Source organism: Pogona vitticeps, chromosome 7 (assembly GCF_051106095.1).
Source record: "Pogona vitticeps strain Pit_001003342236 chromosome 7, PviZW2.1, whole genome shotgun sequence".
In the NCBI taxonomy this organism is placed as follows: Eukaryota; Metazoa; Chordata; class Lepidosauria; order Squamata; family Agamidae; genus Pogona; species Pogona vitticeps.
Window position 1 is genome coordinate 33,664,041 of NC_135789.1, and position 17,281 is coordinate 33,681,321.

At 63.7% G+C, this 17,281-nt stretch overlaps 2 protein-coding genes across 5 annotated transcripts; both read left to right on the forward strand.

Moving 5' to 3' along the window:
* Positions 1–298: 298 nt before the first annotated feature.
* On the forward strand, positions 299–7,609 carry RILP (Rab interacting lysosomal protein). 4 transcript variants are annotated; one of them, XM_072978728.2, is made up of 8 exons: positions 299–807; positions 1,267–1,429; positions 2,882–3,003; positions 3,116–3,304; positions 3,643–3,797; positions 3,986–4,108; positions 4,857–4,952; positions 5,508–6,842. In XM_072978728.2, exons 1-8 carry the CDS (start codon positions 472–474, stop codon positions 5,668–5,670), a joined length of 1,347 nt encoding a protein of 448 aa, XP_072834829.2. In that variant the 5' UTR covers positions 299–471; the 3' UTR covers positions 5,671–6,842. The 4 variants fall into 4 exon arrangements, with proteins under 4 accessions (XP_072834829.2, XP_072834831.2, XP_072834830.2 ...); XM_072978730.2 differs by lacking the exon at positions 5,508–6,842 and adding an exon at positions 6,969–7,609 and having other exon boundaries at positions 300–807; positions 3,110–3,304; XM_072978729.2 differs by having other exon boundaries at positions 300–807; positions 3,110–3,304; positions 6,064–6,842.
* Positions 7,610–7,877: 268 nt separating this feature from the next.
* SCARF1 (scavenger receptor class F member 1) lies at positions 7,878–16,480 on the forward strand. The gene is made up of 11 exons (XM_072978732.2): positions 7,878–8,229; positions 9,526–9,587; positions 9,776–9,877; positions 10,103–10,628; positions 11,401–11,619; positions 12,019–12,147; positions 12,285–12,388; positions 12,632–12,752; positions 13,550–13,680; positions 14,113–14,244; positions 14,592–16,480. The coding sequence occupies exons 1-11, from the start codon at positions 8,051–8,053 to the stop codon at positions 15,545–15,547; spliced, it is 2,661 nt and encodes an 886-aa protein (XP_072834833.2). The 5' UTR covers positions 7,878–8,050; the 3' UTR covers positions 15,548–16,480.
* Positions 16,481–17,281: the final 801 nt, after the last annotated feature.

Below are 17,281 nucleotides of genomic sequence, written 5' to 3' on the forward strand. Positions count from 1 at the left end.
CCTCCCTCCCTCTCCCCACCAGGAGCTTTCCAGGGAAGGGGGGGCGCTCCCCGAGAGGCTTCCCCAGAGTCGGGGGGGCGGGCGGGCGGAGGGTTTCGGAGGGAGGGGGGAGGTCCTCCCGCCCGACGCTCAGCTCAGCCGCTCACTAGGAGTGGGAGTCCCGTCGCCTATCCGGGCCGGGGGGGGGGGGGCGGGCGGAGGGTCCTCGGGTTGCCGTCCTCCGGGCGAGAGAGAGTCCTCCCGGGGGTCCGCTGCCTTCTGCTCCCGGGGAAGCCCCTCGGGCGGGCGGGCGGGAGGAGGAGCGAGGGAGGGGGGGAGGCCGGCCCGCGGCGCCTCCCTCCCTCCTTCCCTCCCTCCTTCCCTGCCCGTCTTCGCGGCCGCCGGGTCGGGCCGGGCCAGGCCGGGCGCAGGCGCAGCGGAGGAGGGCAGGCCAGGCCAGGCCAGGCCCGGGACGGCGCTCGGGGGCCCGCGATGATGGAGGAGGAGGAGGAGGAGGGTCTCCGGCCTGGGGGGGCGGCCAGGGCCACGGCTTCGAGGGCGGCGCAGGTGTACGGGCTGGCCGGGGCTCTTGGGGCGGAGCTGCAGCGCCTCTCGGGCCGGGTGGGGCCGGGCGCGGTGGCCGGGCTGGTGGCGCAGGTGGTCCGCCTGCTGGAGCTGCTCGAAGCCGCCCTGGCCGGGACGCCCTCCCCGGACGAGGAGCCCCCACCCGGGGACGAGGCGGCGGCGGCGGCGGCGGCTCCCCCCGGACCTCCTCTCCCTCCGGGCGGCGGGAAAGGCCAGGCGGCGGCGGCGGCGGCCCCCCCGCAGGTGAGCTCCGGAACACCATCCCCCCCCGCGGGAAGGGGGCCGCCTGGGGGAGCGGGGGGGGGCTGGGGGGCTGGGCCCGTCCTTCCTCCTCCTTTCTCCCCCCTCTCGGCGCCCCCCCTCCCCGGGACCCCCTCCCTCCCTCCTCTCCCTCGTCCTCCGGCCCGGAGTGGGAGGCGGGCTTGCCTCCCCCCCCCGCGCCACAATAGAGCCCGAAGCCTTCCTGGCTGGTTGGTTTTGGGCGGGGGGGGGCGGGTTGGAGGTTCAAGGGTCCCCCCCCCCGCACCACCACCAGCCCTTGGCGAGTTTGGCCCAGCCGGGGGTGGGGGTGGGTTCCAGGGCGCTGGGGAGTCACCCCCAAACTGGAGGGGGTCCGGCTTTGGATCCAGCAGCCGGTCTCCTCCTCCTCCTCTTCTCCTTTTTCTTCCTTCCTTCCTTCCTTGGGGGTCCCGGGAGGAGCAGGAGCAGGAGGAGCCCCCACCGCCGCCATCCCCACTGGAAGAAGTGCCCGAGGGGGGCCACCACCACCACCGCCCCCGCGGGCTGGAGGGCTGCCTGGCCGAGGAGGCCCGGGAGGAGAACCAGCGGCTGGTGGCCCAGCTGGCCGGGAGCCAAGCCCAGGAAGGTGAGCGGGGGGGGGCGGAGGGGGGGCCAGGGGCCACCACTGCCCGGTGTTGCGGCTGACCTTCCCCCACAGCAGTGGTCCCCAACCTTAGGCTCTGGGGGGAGTGTTCCCTGCCAGGCTTTTGTGCTGCTGGCGTTTGGTGCCCTCCCCCCTGCATCCTGCCTGGCTTCTTACAGGGAGACAGCCAGCCCCCCCCCCAGTGCCCCCCCTTAGATTTTCAAGGAATGGGTTTCAGGATGTGGCTCGGTATTGGACAGCGCCTGTGCGTCAGCACCCCGTGAGGGGACTCCCTCGCTCTTCTGCCAGAGAGTGATTTTGGCAGACGTGAACCGCTGGACAAAACCCGAAACTGAGGGCGAGGCCCCGGCCGGGCTGCTCTGGGTGTTTTCTCTTTCTGTTCCTGACTTACAGGCTGCACTTTCTCAGTCCTGGGGGGGGGCAGAGGGTTTGGCTTTTGGGGCTCGCACGGGGCGGGGGGGGGAGTTCAGAACATGGTTTGTGCCCTTGAAAGCCAGAACTCCCGGGGCACCTGTGTGTTCTAGCGGATGAGCGCCTGTCCTTGGGGCGGGGGTGGGTGGGTGGGCACAAAGGGCCCCCTTTTAAAAATACGCCTCTTCACTCGACCTGTTGCCCCCCCTTCCTCTGGGCCCCTCAAGGCGCCAGGCGTTGAAGGGGGAAAGCTGCAACCCAGGCTCCCTGCTGTTCCCACATCTGCCCCCCCCCCCCGGCAGATCCTCTCTTGGGCAGACGTCCAGCCCTGCAGGGCACCAGCTCGGCTCCGTTTCCTCTCTGAGCCCCACGTGGGGCGGGGGGGGCTGTCTGTGGACCCCCAGCAGCAGCTCAGGTGCGCACATTGAACCCGAAGGACAGGCAGAAGAGGAAGCAGAACTAAGGAACCGGAACCGAAATTTGCCTGGCCTGGGGTGGGGGGGGTGGGGGGGGTGGAGAGACACCTGACATCTGCCTTGTTCCATTGCTGTTGCTGCCTTAAAGAAGTGGGAAGGACACAGAAATAATAGAAATGTATAATAATGATGATGATGATGATGATGATTTATGAATCATGAGCTTTTATTCAACAGTTAAAAATATGTAGGTACCCCAGATGAGAATGAAGGCGTAACCCGTCGGGGGGGGGCTGGGATGCAAGAGCCCTTTTTGAGTTTGATGGAGGTGCACACGCATGTTGCTGGATGTGCCATTTTAAGACTCTTCCCCCCCCCGTGCACACGCACACACAAAAGTGGGGGGGGGTCTTTGTGTGTGTGTCCAAACCAGGCCATAGGGTGGTGCTGCCTTTGGGTAGCGTTCAGGGGGATTTTCCTCCCTAGTGTCTTTTTGCAAGCTCCTTCAGGTGTGTGTGTGTGCGTGTGTGTGTGTGTGTGTGTGTGTGTGTGTGTGTGTGTGTGTGTGTGTACGTCTGGGTGAGTTCTGTCTCCCGCCCGTGTCCAGACAGCGCCTGGCGCAAAGAGAGGGAGGTGATGCTGCGGCTGAAGGAGGTGGTGGACAAGCAGCGGGACGAGATTCGGGCGCAAACGCAGGAGATCCTCTGCAGGACCCGAGACACGGAGGCGGTGAGAAGGCCGCGTGCCGGGGGCAAAGGCGGGGGGGGCGCGTAGGGAGCGCCGTAGGGAGGAGGAGCGGCCCGGAGGCACTGAGGGCCTGTTTGGGTCTCCTTAGCTGCAGGAGCAGCTGAACCGCTTCATGGCGATGAACGAGGAGCTCCGGCGCAAGCTGGCCGTCGTCCAGGCCCAGCTCAAGAGCGCCCTGCAGAAGAAGGACGAGGCCGAGAGGGCCCTGCTGGAGGCTCGCCAGGAAGCCCGGCGGTCAGCGGCCCCTCGGGGTCCCGTGGAGCCCTCGGAGGCCGGCCCCTGGGTAAGAGAGCCCGCCCGGGAGCCACTGCGGCCTCCTTCCTTCCTTCTCGAGGGAGGTGGGGTCGGGGGGGGGCCATTGGGTCTAACGCTTTTTCAGACACGTGCTCTGTAAGAGGTCACAAAAACCTCGCACGGCACGAAAATGTGTTAGTTTTCAAGGTGCTAAAAGACTCCAGGTGGTTTTCCCTGTTAGAGATTTAACACGGCTGTTCTCATCCTCAGAAGCACCTTTCAGGTTTCCATCAGAAAAAGCCGTCCTGTAGAAAATCTACCAAAAAGAAAACATACAGCTGTCCTGTGTTTATTAAGACCTGCCTTTTGGGTTTTTCCCACGACCAGGTGGAAGGGGCCTCGGGATCTAGCGAGAGCCCCCCCAGCCGGGCCCACGAAAGGAGCCCCTTCCCCCAGGAAGAGCTGCGGCAGATTCTCACGGAGCGCAATGAGCTGAAGACCAGCCTCTTCCTGGTCCAGGAGGAGCTGGCCTACTACCAGCGGTCAGTCCTCGGGGTGGGTGGGAGAGAGGGAGGGGGGGTTGAGAGAGGGGGTGCAGTGGGACCCAGGGAGCCCCCCCCGTGGGGGCCGGGGGCCTTCACAAGGCACCTTGGCAGGGGCTGTGAGGCAAAAATCTCCTCCTTTCCAGCCCCCCCCCGACGCCCTGGCTTCTCTCTGGCTTTCTCCGCAGGGAACTGCTGAACGACGAACGGATCCCTGGGATCCTGCTGGACGCCGTGAGGTCCACCATCAAGAAGCAGCGGAAGAAGATCCGGGCCAAGATGCTGGGGACCGCCGAGGAGCCGGTGAGCAGGTGGGTCTCCTGCGGCCGTTCTCTGGGGGGATGCCCCGAGGGTCTTTGGCCAAGCCGCCCACGGTGGCCGGGAGGCCAGAAAGGGTGAGGGGTTGGCGCTCCCCAAGACCCTCACCCGCTCTCCCCCCCCCCGCAACTCTCCTGCTCGTGGGCTTGTCAGTTGCCGAGGCAGAAGCCAAGAAGGGGGGGAGGTGTTTGTTTTTTGTTTGTTTGTTTTAAAGGAGGCTGGTGGCCCTTTCATCCTGGCCTCCCTCCAAGGGATGGGAGACTCCCCCCCCATCCATACGCACCTCAGGATGTGAAGAGCCTCCCCTCCCTTCGGCCACATTCGCCCCCCCGCTTCGCTCCTGCCCTCCTCCCCTCGGACGCATTCTGGCTCCCCGAAAGGCGCCTGTCAGCTGCAGCGCGAAATGTGTGGCCGTTGATTCCTCTCTCGGGAATGCCGTGGGGCAAAACTGACCACGGGAGACCCAGGAGGCGTGGGGGCTGAAACAAAGAGCCCTCCGGACATCCAGGCGTTTTTCCGTTTTCGTGCGCCCCTAGTGCCAGAGGGGGGGGGGGTCATCTCGGCTGATAAAGGAACACTTCCCCGTCTTCCCCCCCCCCGGAAAAAGGCTGGGGCCCTCACTGGCCACCCCCCAACTCCCAACACAGCTGCTGATTTCGGTCCCTGGCCGAGCCGGGCACCCTCCCCGTTTGCTGAGACGCCCCAGCAACCTCTAAGGGCGGTTTCTCTTGTTTGCCCCAGCGAGGAAGAGGAAGAGGAAGGCGCGTGGCTGGCAGCCCCCCTCGGGGCCACCGTCTGCCCAGACAGCCGCTTGCCGGAGTCCAGGATCAAGAGCTTGTAAGTCTCTCCCCCCCCCCCTGCCGTGGGGGCCACAGCGGGTGTTTGGGGTGGTTTGCATGAGAGGAGCACAAGGGGAGGGGGGGCAGAGAAGGAGCCCCTTTCTGCAGATTAAGCCGAGAGGGGGAGAAGGGCGCCCAGCCAGAGAGAAGGCGGTCAGGAGGAGGCCCTTGTTGGCCTGCAGTTCAGGGAGGAACCGGTTTCATGCCGAGACCTGGGCTCTGGTTTAATCAGCAGAGCCCAGCGCAGGGCCCGGGCGGAGGGCAGGAGCGGAAGGTCTCTCGGGGCCCGGTTCCGACCCTCGGCTATCTTGAGTGAGGAGGCCCTTGGGCCGCTCCTGGAACAAAGCAACTTTTTAAAAAAATGCAGATTCAGAAGCTAGAAGGAGCCATAGGTATATCTATGGATTCAAGACAGTCCAAACAACCCCATCAGCCCTCCCCAGCCCCCCCCCCCCCAGATCAGGGCCCATCTTCTGCTTAGGCATCTGGCTTCAGACGCCCGTGCTCTCTGCCCCACGGCGGCCTCCTGTCTCTCTTTGTCTCCCCTTTCCAGCTTCAGCCAGTGGTACCGCAGAAGCAGTAAGAGCAGCCCCACGGACAGTGGCTCTGCTGGGGCGTGGGAGATTGTGGACCCCGAAGACGTGGGTCTCGAGGAGGAAGAGGGGAGACCCTCCTGCAGCTCCAGCCCCCCAAGGGGGACCCTGCCCTCCCCCTGAGCTGGCTGGGCCTGGGACCTCTCTGGCGGCGGGGGGGCAGGGGGGGCTCCCGGAGGCGACCGCCTGACCTATGGCTGCTTCTGGCAGGCTGAGGAACAGAGGGAGGAGGGTTGTGGGGGGACAGGAGAGCCGACGGCGTGCGTCACCCTCGCACGCTCCCAAGTCCCAAGGAAGGAAGGAGACGCAGGGAGGGAGGGAGAGGCCCCTCCCTCGGGGCTCCCTGCCTTAATGCTTGCTGAGGGGGCTCTCCTGGATCGGCAGACACCCCCACACACACTTTCTGCCACATCGGGGAAAAGAAGCCCTTCTCCTTGAGGAGCAAACAGAGCGGGGAGCCGCCCTGCTTCCCCCCCCCCCCCGTTTTCCCTTGGGTGACGGAAGCTCCCTTTCCAGAGTCTTTCCTGCTCTTGACGTACCAAAGACAGAAACCTGGTTTCAAAGGCTCTCCGTTCAGGTAACGGAGCGGACGGGCAAAGAGCCGTGAAAATAAGGTGGACTTGGAGGGGCTTCTCTGCCTGCGGTTGGCCTCCCCCTCAACAAAAGAGTGCCCTCTGAAGCACATTTTTAAAATGTCAGATTTGGGGAATTTTATGATAAAAATATATTTTTCTACGGCCCACACCCATTGAGACTGCCAGCACCTATTCAGGCAAAAAAACATCCAACTTTTTGCATCAAAGCAGTCAGTCTCTTTTAAAAAGAGGTGTCAAAAAGGACAGGAGATGCAGTGAAACCTTTGTTTCACCAGAAACCTGGCAGGGGAAGGACTTGAGGGTTGGGGTACGGCCACATTTAGGAGTGTGGAAAGGGGTTTTATTCAGAGTCAGACCGACCCGGACGGGCGGCTCCCTCCCTCTGAGGTCTTCGGACCCACCTGGAGATCTGCGCTCTTCCCCCCTATACACACACACACACACACACACACCGACCGGTGGCCTGAACAGACCTTGCCCTGCTTAGGTACCGAAATCGGGCCAGATCCGATGCCTTCAGGGGGGTGGGGGAGGATCGTGGGGGAAAGTGTGCGTTCGCTCAGTCGCCTCTGCATGGACTTCTCTTTCTCCTCTCCTGGTTGGGCCAAAAGGCCCTCCTGTCTGGGACAAAAAGATGATGATGTATGAAGTGTAGTAAAGCTCATGCAATAAAAGCGGGGTCAGCGCCCCTGGTGATGATGGAAGGTCTCACGTTTCTTGGCTTCGCCCCTGAAGTAAAACCAGTGCTCAGCTGGAGGAGGGTGGCCCGTTTTCTGGGAATCTGCTGGTTTTGGCTTTTAAAGTCTTTTTGTTTGGTTTTTTAAGCAAAGGCAGAAGTTAAAGAAAAGATTCTCCCCTCCCTCCCGAAATACCCGCAGGTTGGTGAGTCTCCTGAGGGACACGAGGGTTGTCCCCCCCCCCATGCCAGGAGCCTTCCCTGAAAAGCGAAGCCAGGCTCCCGGCCGGCCTCGGTGGGGTGGAGAAGCGGCCTTAAGGGCTCGCTCAGGGTCCTGGAGGCGGACTGAGCGCCACTTCCCACCAGGGAGATGCCCCCCTACCCCCCCCCGGGACGGTCAGGAGCTCTCGCGACTTGCCTCCCAGGGGCGCCCACGGTGGGGGGCCCTCGCTTCTCAACGCCTGCCTTCCCCCTCGAAATCCCGCTTGGCCAGAAGGTGCAAAATCTTCTCTTGCGCAGGAGCGGTGGGTTCCCGTTTGGAAAAGGGAGATAAAGGAAAGGCTGCCTTCGTGACCCTCTCTCTCACACCACACACCCTCTTCCTCTCTCTCTTCCTCTTCCTCTTTGTTCTCTCCCAGGGTTTCCTGGTATTTCAGGGAACCCGTATTTCGGGGGGGGGTTGAGGCTTCCAGCTGGAGGCGGAGGAGGAGAGGGGCCGGACCCTCCACCAAGCGGGCTCTGCCTGAGCAGGAAAAAGGTGTTTCCTGCGGATGGGCTGAGGCAGAGCTCCCGTCCCTTGGTGGGGGGGTGGGGGTGGGGGGGGAGAAGGAACAGGAAGGACCCACAAGCTGCCCTTTTTGGGGGGGCTGCGCAGGGCGGGGGGTGTTTTAGCTCTGGCTCCTTAGGCGACATGGGTTGGCCGACGTGGGAGACGTGGGGGGGGGAGAGGGCTGAGCCTCGTCCCCCTTGGGGACACCCCCAGGGAGGCAAGAGGTGAGGGACCCCTTTTCCCAGGGCTCAGCCTTGACTCCTGGGATTCTGGATCTGGGGGGGGAAACGGACTTGGGGGGGAGCAGGCCTTGGGTGTGTGTGTGTGTGTGTGTGTGGATGGGGGCCTTTGCCTGTCCTTCCCTCCACATTCCTCCGCCCTCCCAGTTGGCTTCCTCAGGAAAACCCAAGGAGGAAACGGAGCGATGGGTGGGGAGAGAGGCCCCGCTCCGGAAGGAGGACGATGGACGGAGCGCTGTCGCCGCGGCGGCGGCGGCTGGGCTGCTCAGAGCCAGCCGGGGAGGCCGCGATGGACCTCTGGCCTCTTCTGCTCTTCTGCCTCCGGGCTCCGGGCTTCTTGGGGCCCGTGAGCGGCTCCCCGGCTTTGGACCCCAATGGGAAGAACGTCTGCAGGTCCAACAGGTAAGGCCTCCCTCCTCCCCCTCCCTCCCTACCCCCCCCCAAGGAGATGGCAGGATACATCCCAGAGCGGATCCAGGAGCGCCCGTCCTCTGAGTGGGACGCCTCCCCCCCTCCCTCTGAGGCTCGGCAGGGTTCGAGGCACGCGCGGAAAGGGGCCCTCCCGCCACGTGGGGGTCCCCGGGAGAGGCTCGCCTCTGGAGGTGCTGGGAGACGGTGCTCAGCCTCCCAAGGGGCCAAACGGGGACCCTTCCAGCTGTTGGCTGATAACGCAAGAAGTGGAACAGAACACCTTTTACCTTCTCTGTTCGGTGGTGCTGAGCCCTGGCTTTGGCTGGGTTTTTTAAATGATATTTTTGAATGGATTTATGGCTGTTCCAGCCGCTTTTAGGTCTGCCAAAAGAGAAGCAGGATACGAAGAGGGAATGAGCGGGGCTGGGCGGGTGAGGGGGGCCGGAGGAGGGGCCGGAGGCTGACCTTTCTTGGGACGGGGAGTGGGGTGACCTGGCAGAGGAAAACCTGCTCTGCGCACACACGCAGGGGGTGCCTGCAAAAAGGGGTGTGTGCATGTGTGTGAGGGGGGGAGAGAGTCTGGATTGAGGCTAAGCCCCCACCCCCCACCCCCACCCCGTCGCAAACTTTCCTGCCCCTCTCTTTCCATTGCGTCTTGCGTTTCCTGCCATTGAGGCTCTCCTCCCGCTTGATTCCTCGCCTCTGTGGCTTCTCAGACCGCCAAGCGATTCATGACTCTTAACGGACACAGATATCCTGACGCAGCGTCTGGGAGGAGGCCAAGGGCAGAGACGGGGCCCCCGCTTTGCCCTCCTGCAAAGGCGGGAAGTGAAAAGCCACTGCCCAGCGGGAAAGGGCACCCAGAGGCCATCTAGTCCAGCCCCCCCATCCTGGCGGCCAAAGGGGAGACCCTCCCTGCAGAGCAGCCTCTCCGCTCAGGGGTGCCCGCTGCCTTCTGGGGGAGCCGGTCTGGGAGATTCGGCCTCGTTGTCAGCCCGAACCCTCTGCCTTATCAGTGGGAGCGCCTTGGAAGTAAACACGGGGGCAAGAATTTGGGGAGGGGGAGGGGTCCCCCTGCGTCCCAGGAGAGCAGTGGCTGCCTGAGGAAACCTGGCTGCCCCCGCCAGAGGCATGGATTTCACCAGGTGAAATGGGTGTGTGTGTGTGTGTGTGTGGCAGGGGGGTGTGGAGGGAAGGGAAGGGAAGTGAAGTGCTGGTGGGTCTTGTCTGCCTGTGTGCTTCCTTTGACTCTCTCTCTCTCTTCCCCCCCCCTCAAAACCTTGCCAGCCCCCCTTCCGTCTTGACCTGCTGCCCAGGATGGGAACAAGAGGGGCACCAATGCCCGCTGCGTAAGTGGGCCGGCTTTTCCGCCTGGCCTTCCGGGCCCACAGCCTTGGAGAGAGGGGGGTGGGGGTGGGGGTGGGGGAGAGGCTGCCTGCGGAGCTCCCAGGCACTGAGTCGGGGGGGGGCAAAGAGGAGCGCCTTGTGCCAGGATGAGGCCCCTCACTGGCTCTGCGCGTTCTCCTCCCCTTGGCAGCGCTCTGCACGGGCGCCGATGCCTGCCGGCAGGATGAGATCTGCGTCCGTCCCGGACTTTGCCGCTGCCGACCCGGGTTCTTTGGCTTCAACTGCCTGGGCCGTGAGTATCGGGGCTGGGGGGGGGGGCCCGGAAGGAGCGTGAGATGCTCCCCCAGGACTGAAGGGGGAGGGGACCCCCTTGCCAGGATTCCCAGGAGAGTCTGCCTGATGTGGGTGGGGTGGGGTGGGGGACGCTCTGGTTCTCCCCTCCGGCTCTGGGGGGGTGGGGTGGGGGGGAGGCGGGTCTGGGCCTGAGGGTCTGCTCTGCCCCCCCTTTGCTTTCCAGGATGCCCGGACCAGTACTGGGGGCCCGACTGCAAGGAGACCTGCCTCTGCCACCCCAACGGGAAATGCGACCCCGCCAGCGGGCGGTGCAGCTGCCACCCTGGCTGGTGGGGCCCGCTCTGCCAGGCGGCCTGCCCGTGCGGGCCCCACGGGCGCTGCAGCCCCCTCACGGGGGCCTGCCGCTGCGCGCCGGGCTGGTGGGCCCCGGACTGCGGCCGGCCCTGTTCCTGCAACCTGGCGGGCTCCCGCTGCGACCCCTTGACCGGCCGTTGCCTCTGCCACCCCGGCTGGTGGGGCAGGCGGTGCGCCTCCTTCTGCAGCTGCGGCGGCTCGCCCTGCGCCCAGGAGACGGGCCGGTGCGAGTGCCGCCCTGGGCTGTGGGGGGTGGCCTGCCAGCACCGGTGCCAGTGCCTGCACGGATCCTGCGCTCCGCAACACGGAGAGTGCACCTGCCACGCCGGCTACCGGGGGCCGAGCTGCGCGGATCCCTGCCCCGCCGGGACTTACGGGCTTCAGTGCCTCCACAGGTGAGAAGCCCCCACCGGCGGGCACCCTGAGACACAGGCAGGACTTGCCCCGGCCTTTTCACGGCTGCATTCGGGACCAGCCCACTTTTTTCTGCAGAGAGACAAGCTTGCAAAGCCTCAGAAGCAACTTTTTATGTTACTTAGTGCTTTGCTCTTGAGTTTCTCATTGATTCAGGAGAGAAGTTTGGGATTTTTGCATTTAAAAAAAGTCATAAAGCATGAGATAGCTAGCACAATAACCTAACATTGTATTCCTTTTGAAATGTAGCTTAAATGCATCCTTTTTAAGACAAAAGGGGGATAAAGATGTTTTAAATGAATAGCTAATGAATATATAGTCATGGCCAGAAAGAGTTACTCTTTACAGCCACATACTTCTTGTAACCCGGAAAGGAGAGACGGAAATAAGCTCAGGTGGGAGCAAAGTTGGTCAGAGGGGGGGTCCTTGCATCTTCCTGGAAGGGAGGGCAGGAGACAAGAAGCGATACCTGAGATTTAGGGAGGGTGCTTCCCCATGACATCCTGCCCAGCGGCCAAATGTTCATTGTGCGTGGCACAGAGCTCTGTGTGGCTATAAAGCCTGCACGCTTCTGCAAGCTACCATCTGGGTTTGCTGGATGGAGGATGCCATCTCCCCATTTCTATGGGGCGGGCTGTCATTTGGGCCCACGTCATCTAAGCTGTTTGGTGGGGGGGGCTGCCTCGCGGTCGCTCTCAGGGGCTGCCCTCCGCCCTCACGGTCTTGCGCCTGCCCCTCTTTTTGTCTCCACAGCTGCGGCCACTGCAGGCACTCGGAGGCTTGCTCGCCCGTGGACGGCGCCTGCCTGGCCTGTGACCCTGGCTGGAACGGGACCCACTGCCAGCAGCCGTGCCCCCCAGGCCGCCATGGGGAGAACTGCACCCAGGCCTGCCCCCACTGCCTGCAAGAGGAGGCTTGCCACCCAGTGACAGGAGAATGCCAGTCCTGCGATGCGGGCCTCACCGGGGCTAGGTGGGAGGACCCCCTCTGCCGAGCATGCAAACTGCGGGGGGGGGGATGTATGCAGGTGCCTGAAGTGGGGAGAGAGGGAGGGGGCACCTGAGAGGCCTCTGGTTTAATTGGACACGGGCTTTACAGGAGGTGAGACTTCCCACCCCCCAATTTGACTGCCAGCAAAGCTTTGGGGGGGGGTCTTGGGAAGGGAGGCGTGTCTTTCCCAACAGACCCCCCCCCCTCTCCCCGGTTCTTCCTCAATGGAGATGCTGGTGAGATGTCTTACATGCCAGGGGTGTGCGTTCAGGAGGGATGTCCACCCACTGAGTCACACAGATCTCCTCCTGCCTGCCTGTCTGTCTGTCTGTCCGTCCATCTCTTCTTCCTCCTCCTCCTCCTCCTCCTCTGTCGTGTCAGGTGTGAGCTGCCCTGTCCCGAGGGCTCCTTCGGGTTCGGCTGCCGATCCTCCTGCCCCACCTGCTTCAACGGGAGCTGCGATCCGGTGTCTGGGGCTTGCGTGTGCCAGGCCGGGTTCTGGGGCCACAGGTGGGTACGGCGAGATCGAAGGTGGGGAGCAGCTGAGCAGCCGCGTAGCTGTCCCCGCCGAGGCCCTGGGGAGGGAGGGGGGAGCGGCCAGGTGGCTCAGATCCTCCCTCCCTCCCTCCCTCCCTTTCCCCTTCCAGCTGCAACCAGACCTGTCCGGAGGGATTCCACGGCCCCAATTGCTCGGAGACCTGCCGGTGTTTGGGGGCAGCGTGCCACCCCCTCTCGGGAGAATGCCAGTGGAGTAAGCGACCCTCCTCTCCCCCCCCCACAGAACAGAGCCGGGGGGTGGGGGGAAGGGGTGGAGGCTGGACCGGTCCCTCCACTCTTCTTCCTCACCTCCTGCCACTGGAGACGGGTCCCCCTTTCGAGGCTGCCAACAGTGGGCCTGGGGTGGCAGCATCTTGGGGGGGGGGGCGGGTTTGACCAGTTGGCCTTTCCTTCCTGCGCCCCATCGTCTTCTCCTGCTCCGTCTCCCCCCCCCCAGGAGGCCAAACCCAGGGAGCCCTCCTGGCTGGGATCCTGACTCCGCTGCTCTTTTTCCTCCTGATTTTCCTCTGTTGCTGCTGTTGCCGCCGATCCAGATCCACCGATGCCGCCACGGACAGGTGCTGAGCCCTTTCTTTGCCTTCCCTGCTTCCCCCCCCCGCCCCCCCGGTGTCGTCACAACCCCCTCGTGTTGTAAGTTTGGCTGAGAAGGTGGGGCTGGGCTGAGGCCATCCGGGTAGATTCCTGGCTCAGAGGAGGCCTGATTTTGACTGCTGACGGGGCAGCGAACGAAGGCATTTTAAGCACGCGATACTGCGTTTTCTCTTCTTCAAAACTTTATTTTTCTAAAAATGCTGAGCAGGTTTTTGTTTCTACATTTTACCAATCTGAACTGCATTTTTAAAATATTTTAATGTATGTATCTGCCTTCTTCCCCTTCCTCCTAGTCTCTAAGCATCCTTGGGCCCCTATAAAGTGGGATACCAAGGGAAAAGAAATACTGTATGTAAATTCATATAAATAAATTACCCATAATAACCTGGCTGTCCGGAGCCCGAGCCGAGGACGCTCAGCTGGTGCTGGCAAGAGTTTGGTTTCTGTTTGCCAAGCCACTGAGCGAACATTAATTGGGCCCTCAAGACTCAGCCATGGGCCTAACAGCTAAGAAAGCCAGAACCTAATTAGGAAAATAGAAACCACGTGTTTTTTTCACATGTTTTTAAAAGTTACTTTCAAAGTTCCTTTTCAGAAATTTTCTGAAGCAATTTGATATCAACTTGACTTCTTAAGGTTATTTCGGTCTCCCCCTTTCTGATTCTGAGTTTTATAAATAAATGCATCCGGCTGAAAAAAATTACAAAGACCGCACCTAACCCTGACCCCTTTCCTTTCCTCTCTCTCTTCCCCCCCCCCCCAGGGCGGGGGTGGCACCAGCCGAAGGCGACCCCGTCTCCCGGGTGAAGCACCACACGCTGGGGGCGCTGGCCGGCCTCACCTCCGCCTGGCCCTGCTTCTCCTTTGGAGGATACCGGTTTCCCCGCGTGACAGGTGAGGAGAGGGGGGGTCTGGGGCTCCCAGCTGCAAACCATCCAACACCCCCACCCACCCACCCCAAAGGCAACGCCTACAGAAACTGAGCCGGCTTTCCCTTGGGGCGGCTCTGGACTCTGGAGGCGGCGTTCAGGGCAACGGGCAGGCCTCCCTCGCGAACGCTCCCAGGCTGGCTTTGCAGGGGAAGGAAACTGGCTTTTAAAAAAAGTGAAGGGAGGCTGTTAATTCGATTCCGTGACCCACCGCCCAGCCTGGGGATTTTTTCTCCGGCAGCCCCTTCGCTCTCACAGGCTCTGTGGGGTTTTGGAGGGTGGGGTGCAGAGGGAAGGGCCAGTGGGTCAGGGATCGGGGATCCAGGGCGCGGAGGGGTCCCCTGGCCCGTCAAGGTCAGCTTCCCCTCCTCTTCCTCTTCCCCGGGTCTCGGCGCAGTCTCCCACCACGACGTGGAGCTCCCCTTCAGCCCCAGCTTCATCGAGGCCCCCTCGGCCGCCTGGCCCTCCGACTCCTTCTCCTCCTTTGACACCGAAGATGAGGACGAGGAGCTTCCGCCTGCCAGCCAAGGTGAGATGGAGACACGCACAGACCCCTCCGTTTCCTTCTCCCCTACCCCACCCCAGAAAGAGAGCAAGGGCAGTGAAGGGCAGGCCCTGGGGCCCAATCCAGCCCTGCCAGGGGGTGGCGGGTGGGGGGGGAAGGCTCAGTCTAGCCAGCCTGTGCTTCCCCAGAAGGGGGTCATGGCCACCCTCCTCCCCCGGAAACCCTAACACTGGCTTGGAGGGGGCTCGCCTCTTCCCTCCACTCCTCTGAGACAGAATCCGGGCTGGAATGGCCTTCCCCAGGGAGGGAGCTGGGGGGGGGCTGCTGCGGGAACTCACCCACCCGCCCACCCATTTCCTTTCCTTTTCCAGCTCCAGGGGACACGGAACTGCAGCCACGCCGCCTCCTGACCACCGGGGAGGACCCCCCGCCGGACGTGGAGGGCTTCGCCATCCCCCGCACCTCCAGCCTGGCCAAGGCCAAGCGGCCCTCCGTCTCCTTTGCCGAAGGGACCCGCTTCACCCCCCAGGGCCTCCTCCCGGGCCCAGCCGAGACGCTCGGCCCCACGTGGAGGCCGAAGGGCCCCCAGGGAGGGCGGGCCCCAGTCTCCTCCCCGGAGCAGCCGCCACGGATTGGTGATTCCCCAGAGACGCCGGAGTCAGCCGTGACAGCAGTGGAGGATTCACCGGAACCTTGTTATGAGAATGTGGAGGTGGCCGGGGGGGTCCACGGGGGTCCCCTGCAAGGCCTCCCCCCGGAGCACCCCCAGGGGCAGCCAGAAGCGGGTCGGGGGGTCCAGGCACGTGGCTCAGCGGGTGGAAGATCTGCAGGCCGCCTCGGCAGCCCACGGCCAGGGCCCCACGACGATCTACGTGACGGTGGGCAGAGCGGGGACGAGCAGCCGCGGCCCCGTCCAGGCGGCCCTGAGGCGGCTGGGGAGCCTCCACCGGCCCAGAGCGCCCCCCAGGGAGGAGCCCCAGCCCAAACGGAGCCTCCAGGGCCTCCGGAAGCCGCCTCGAAGGAGGAGGACGGCGCAGCCCCCGGAGCAGGGCGGCCCGGAGGCTCTTGGCACCGAACACAACCCTCCGGGCACCCTGGAGTCTCCCCCGGATCTTCTGGAAGGCCGGCCGGCCCTGCCCAGGGAGGAAGAGGAAGAGGAAGAAGAAGCAAGAGAGGAGCCTGGTGTGGAGGCTGCTCAGAGTTTCCGGCTGCCAGAGAAAGGGTCCGGAGGGGAGGCCTCGGCGGAGAAGCCGAAGGAGGAAGACCAGGAGCCAAAATACGAGAACGTCTCTGCCTGGCAGGGCTGCTCTCTGTCCCCCCCCCCTGAGCCCCCCTCTCCAGCAGACGCATCATCTTCCTTGGAGAAGCTTTAGGACGGTTTCGGAGGTGCCCCCCCATCCCACGTGCAAACTCCCTGATCCAGTTTGGGCCGGGGGGGGGGGAGAGAGAAAAAGCAGACATGGACCTGCCATAGGAAGGAACTGACAGATGGGGGGGGGGGGGGGCGGAACGGCTCCCGCTCCTGGCCTGCAGGGGGCGCTGCTTCTCCTGGCTACGGGCGCAACACCTCCGGTGGCTTTCCCTCGCCGCGATTTCCCAGCACCTCCCAAAGCTCCTGCAGTCCAGGCGGGACTGAGGATGCTATAAGGGTGATGACGAGGACCACGGACCGACGATGCACAAGTGGGTGGCCGGGTGGGGGGGGGGGGAGGAGGATTTGTCCTTCCCTGATCCATCCCGGTCACGGATGTTCCTGCCGCGGGCCAGGGCCTCCCTGGGGTATTGTTGAGTGGACCCCTGTGGGGCTCAGGAGTTTTTCCAGCCCCCGCCCTGGCCCCCCCACCCCCACCCCCACCCCAGCCTTCCTCCGCCTGCGGCCGCCTCCACCTCCTGGTAGTGGGAACGTCTCGGCTTCCGACAGAGAGACCGTGTGTGAGGAAGGCTGGGTGAGCGCAAGAGGACGGGTCAGGACAAGAACTCTGGACATGAGCAGGAATACTCTCTTCATGGCCTGCAGAGGAGAATGTGGGTCCAAAAGGACCCGTGGCAGACCACGTATCCCACGTGGCTTTCCTTGGCCTTGATTTCCCCCCCCCCCTCTTTTTTTAAAGAGAAGAACTTAACCTGGAAGAGAGAAGATCCTCCCAGCGAAGAAGGCCGGGGTCTCCCAGAGGTGGCCTCGGCCAAGCACAGCTGGTCCTTTCCGGATTCGCAATAAACAGAAAACCTGATATTTCTTCCCTCGGTGGGTGCCGGGAAACGCAGCGTTGTCTTTCTTGGCCGAGAATATCATCCGCGGTGCTTCCCGGGCCCGGTGGCGGGGGGGGGGGGCTGAAGCGGAGCAGCTCAGAAGGGGGGGCACCCCAGGAGGGGGAGGGGGGGAGGAGGAGGGGAGCGAGCGGGGGGGGTGGTGGTGGAGAGGACGCCCAGCCCGGCCCGGCTTGACTTTTTCCCATTTTAAGAGATGTGCCTCAGCCTCCGCCGCTGTTCTGCTCACCCTCCGGGGACAGCCGGCAGAAGGCAGAGCATAAACATAAAGGTAATAAAACCGGACGCGCCTCAGCCGTGATGATCCGGCGCCAGCACGAAGGAGAGCAAGCGGGCAGCAGCTTGGAAACGTCGCCGGGGCGAATGGAAAAGCTGCTCGGTGGTGGTGGTGCCCGAAGGAGGGGGAAAGGGGGCCATCCCGGGAGGGCCGGGGCGGTCGGTGGGAGCGGGCGGGCCCTGCAAGATGGGGCGAGAGGGCCTGGGCCTGGGCGGTCTTGTGGGGTGGGGGAGCCCGAGGCGAAGAGGGGGCTCGCCAAGGGCGGTTGGAATGCTGGCACGGGGGGGCTTTGCCCGGGGGGGGGGGTTTGAGGCCCAGCCTGCACGGCCACCTCACCTAAGGCGGTCCTTCGGGTCTTGTGCCCCCCCACCCGTCCTTGGGGCACCTGAACCCTGACCGGACCAGAGAAGGGGCCGCCCCCCCGCTGATGCCCCCCCCTCCCGCATCCCCCCAGCCAGAGATCCCCCTGCAACGTTTTTGACCCCCAGGGCTGCCAGGTTGCCTCTCCTGCCCTCA

Excerpts from the sequence above, each read along its gene's own strand:
- RILP (XM_072978726.2), top strand. The coding sequence starts at position 472 with ATGATGGAGGAGGAGGAGGAGGAGGGTCTCCGGCCTGGGGGGGCGGCC. Across the intron at positions 3,004-3,109 it reads GGACCCGAGACACGGAGGCG|CTGCAGGAGCAGCTGAACCG; the intron begins GTGAGAAGGCCG and ends GGGTCTCCTTAG. Across the intron at positions 4,109-4,856 it reads GCCGAGGAGCCGGTGAGCAG|CGAGGAAGAGGAAGAGGAAG; the intron begins GTGGGTCTCCTG and ends TGTTTGCCCCAG.
- SCARF1 (XM_072978732.2), top strand. The coding sequence starts at position 8,051 with ATGGACGGAGCGCTGTCGCCGCGGCGGCGGCGGCTGGGCTGCTCAGAG. Across the intron at positions 9,878-10,102 it reads TGGCTTCAACTGCCTGGGCC|GATGCCCGGACCAGTACTGG; the intron begins GTGAGTATCGGG and ends TTTGCTTTCCAG. Across the intron at positions 12,753-13,549 it reads ACCGATGCCGCCACGGACAG|GGCGGGGGTGGCACCAGCCG; the intron begins GTGCTGAGCCCT and ends CCCCCCCCCCAG.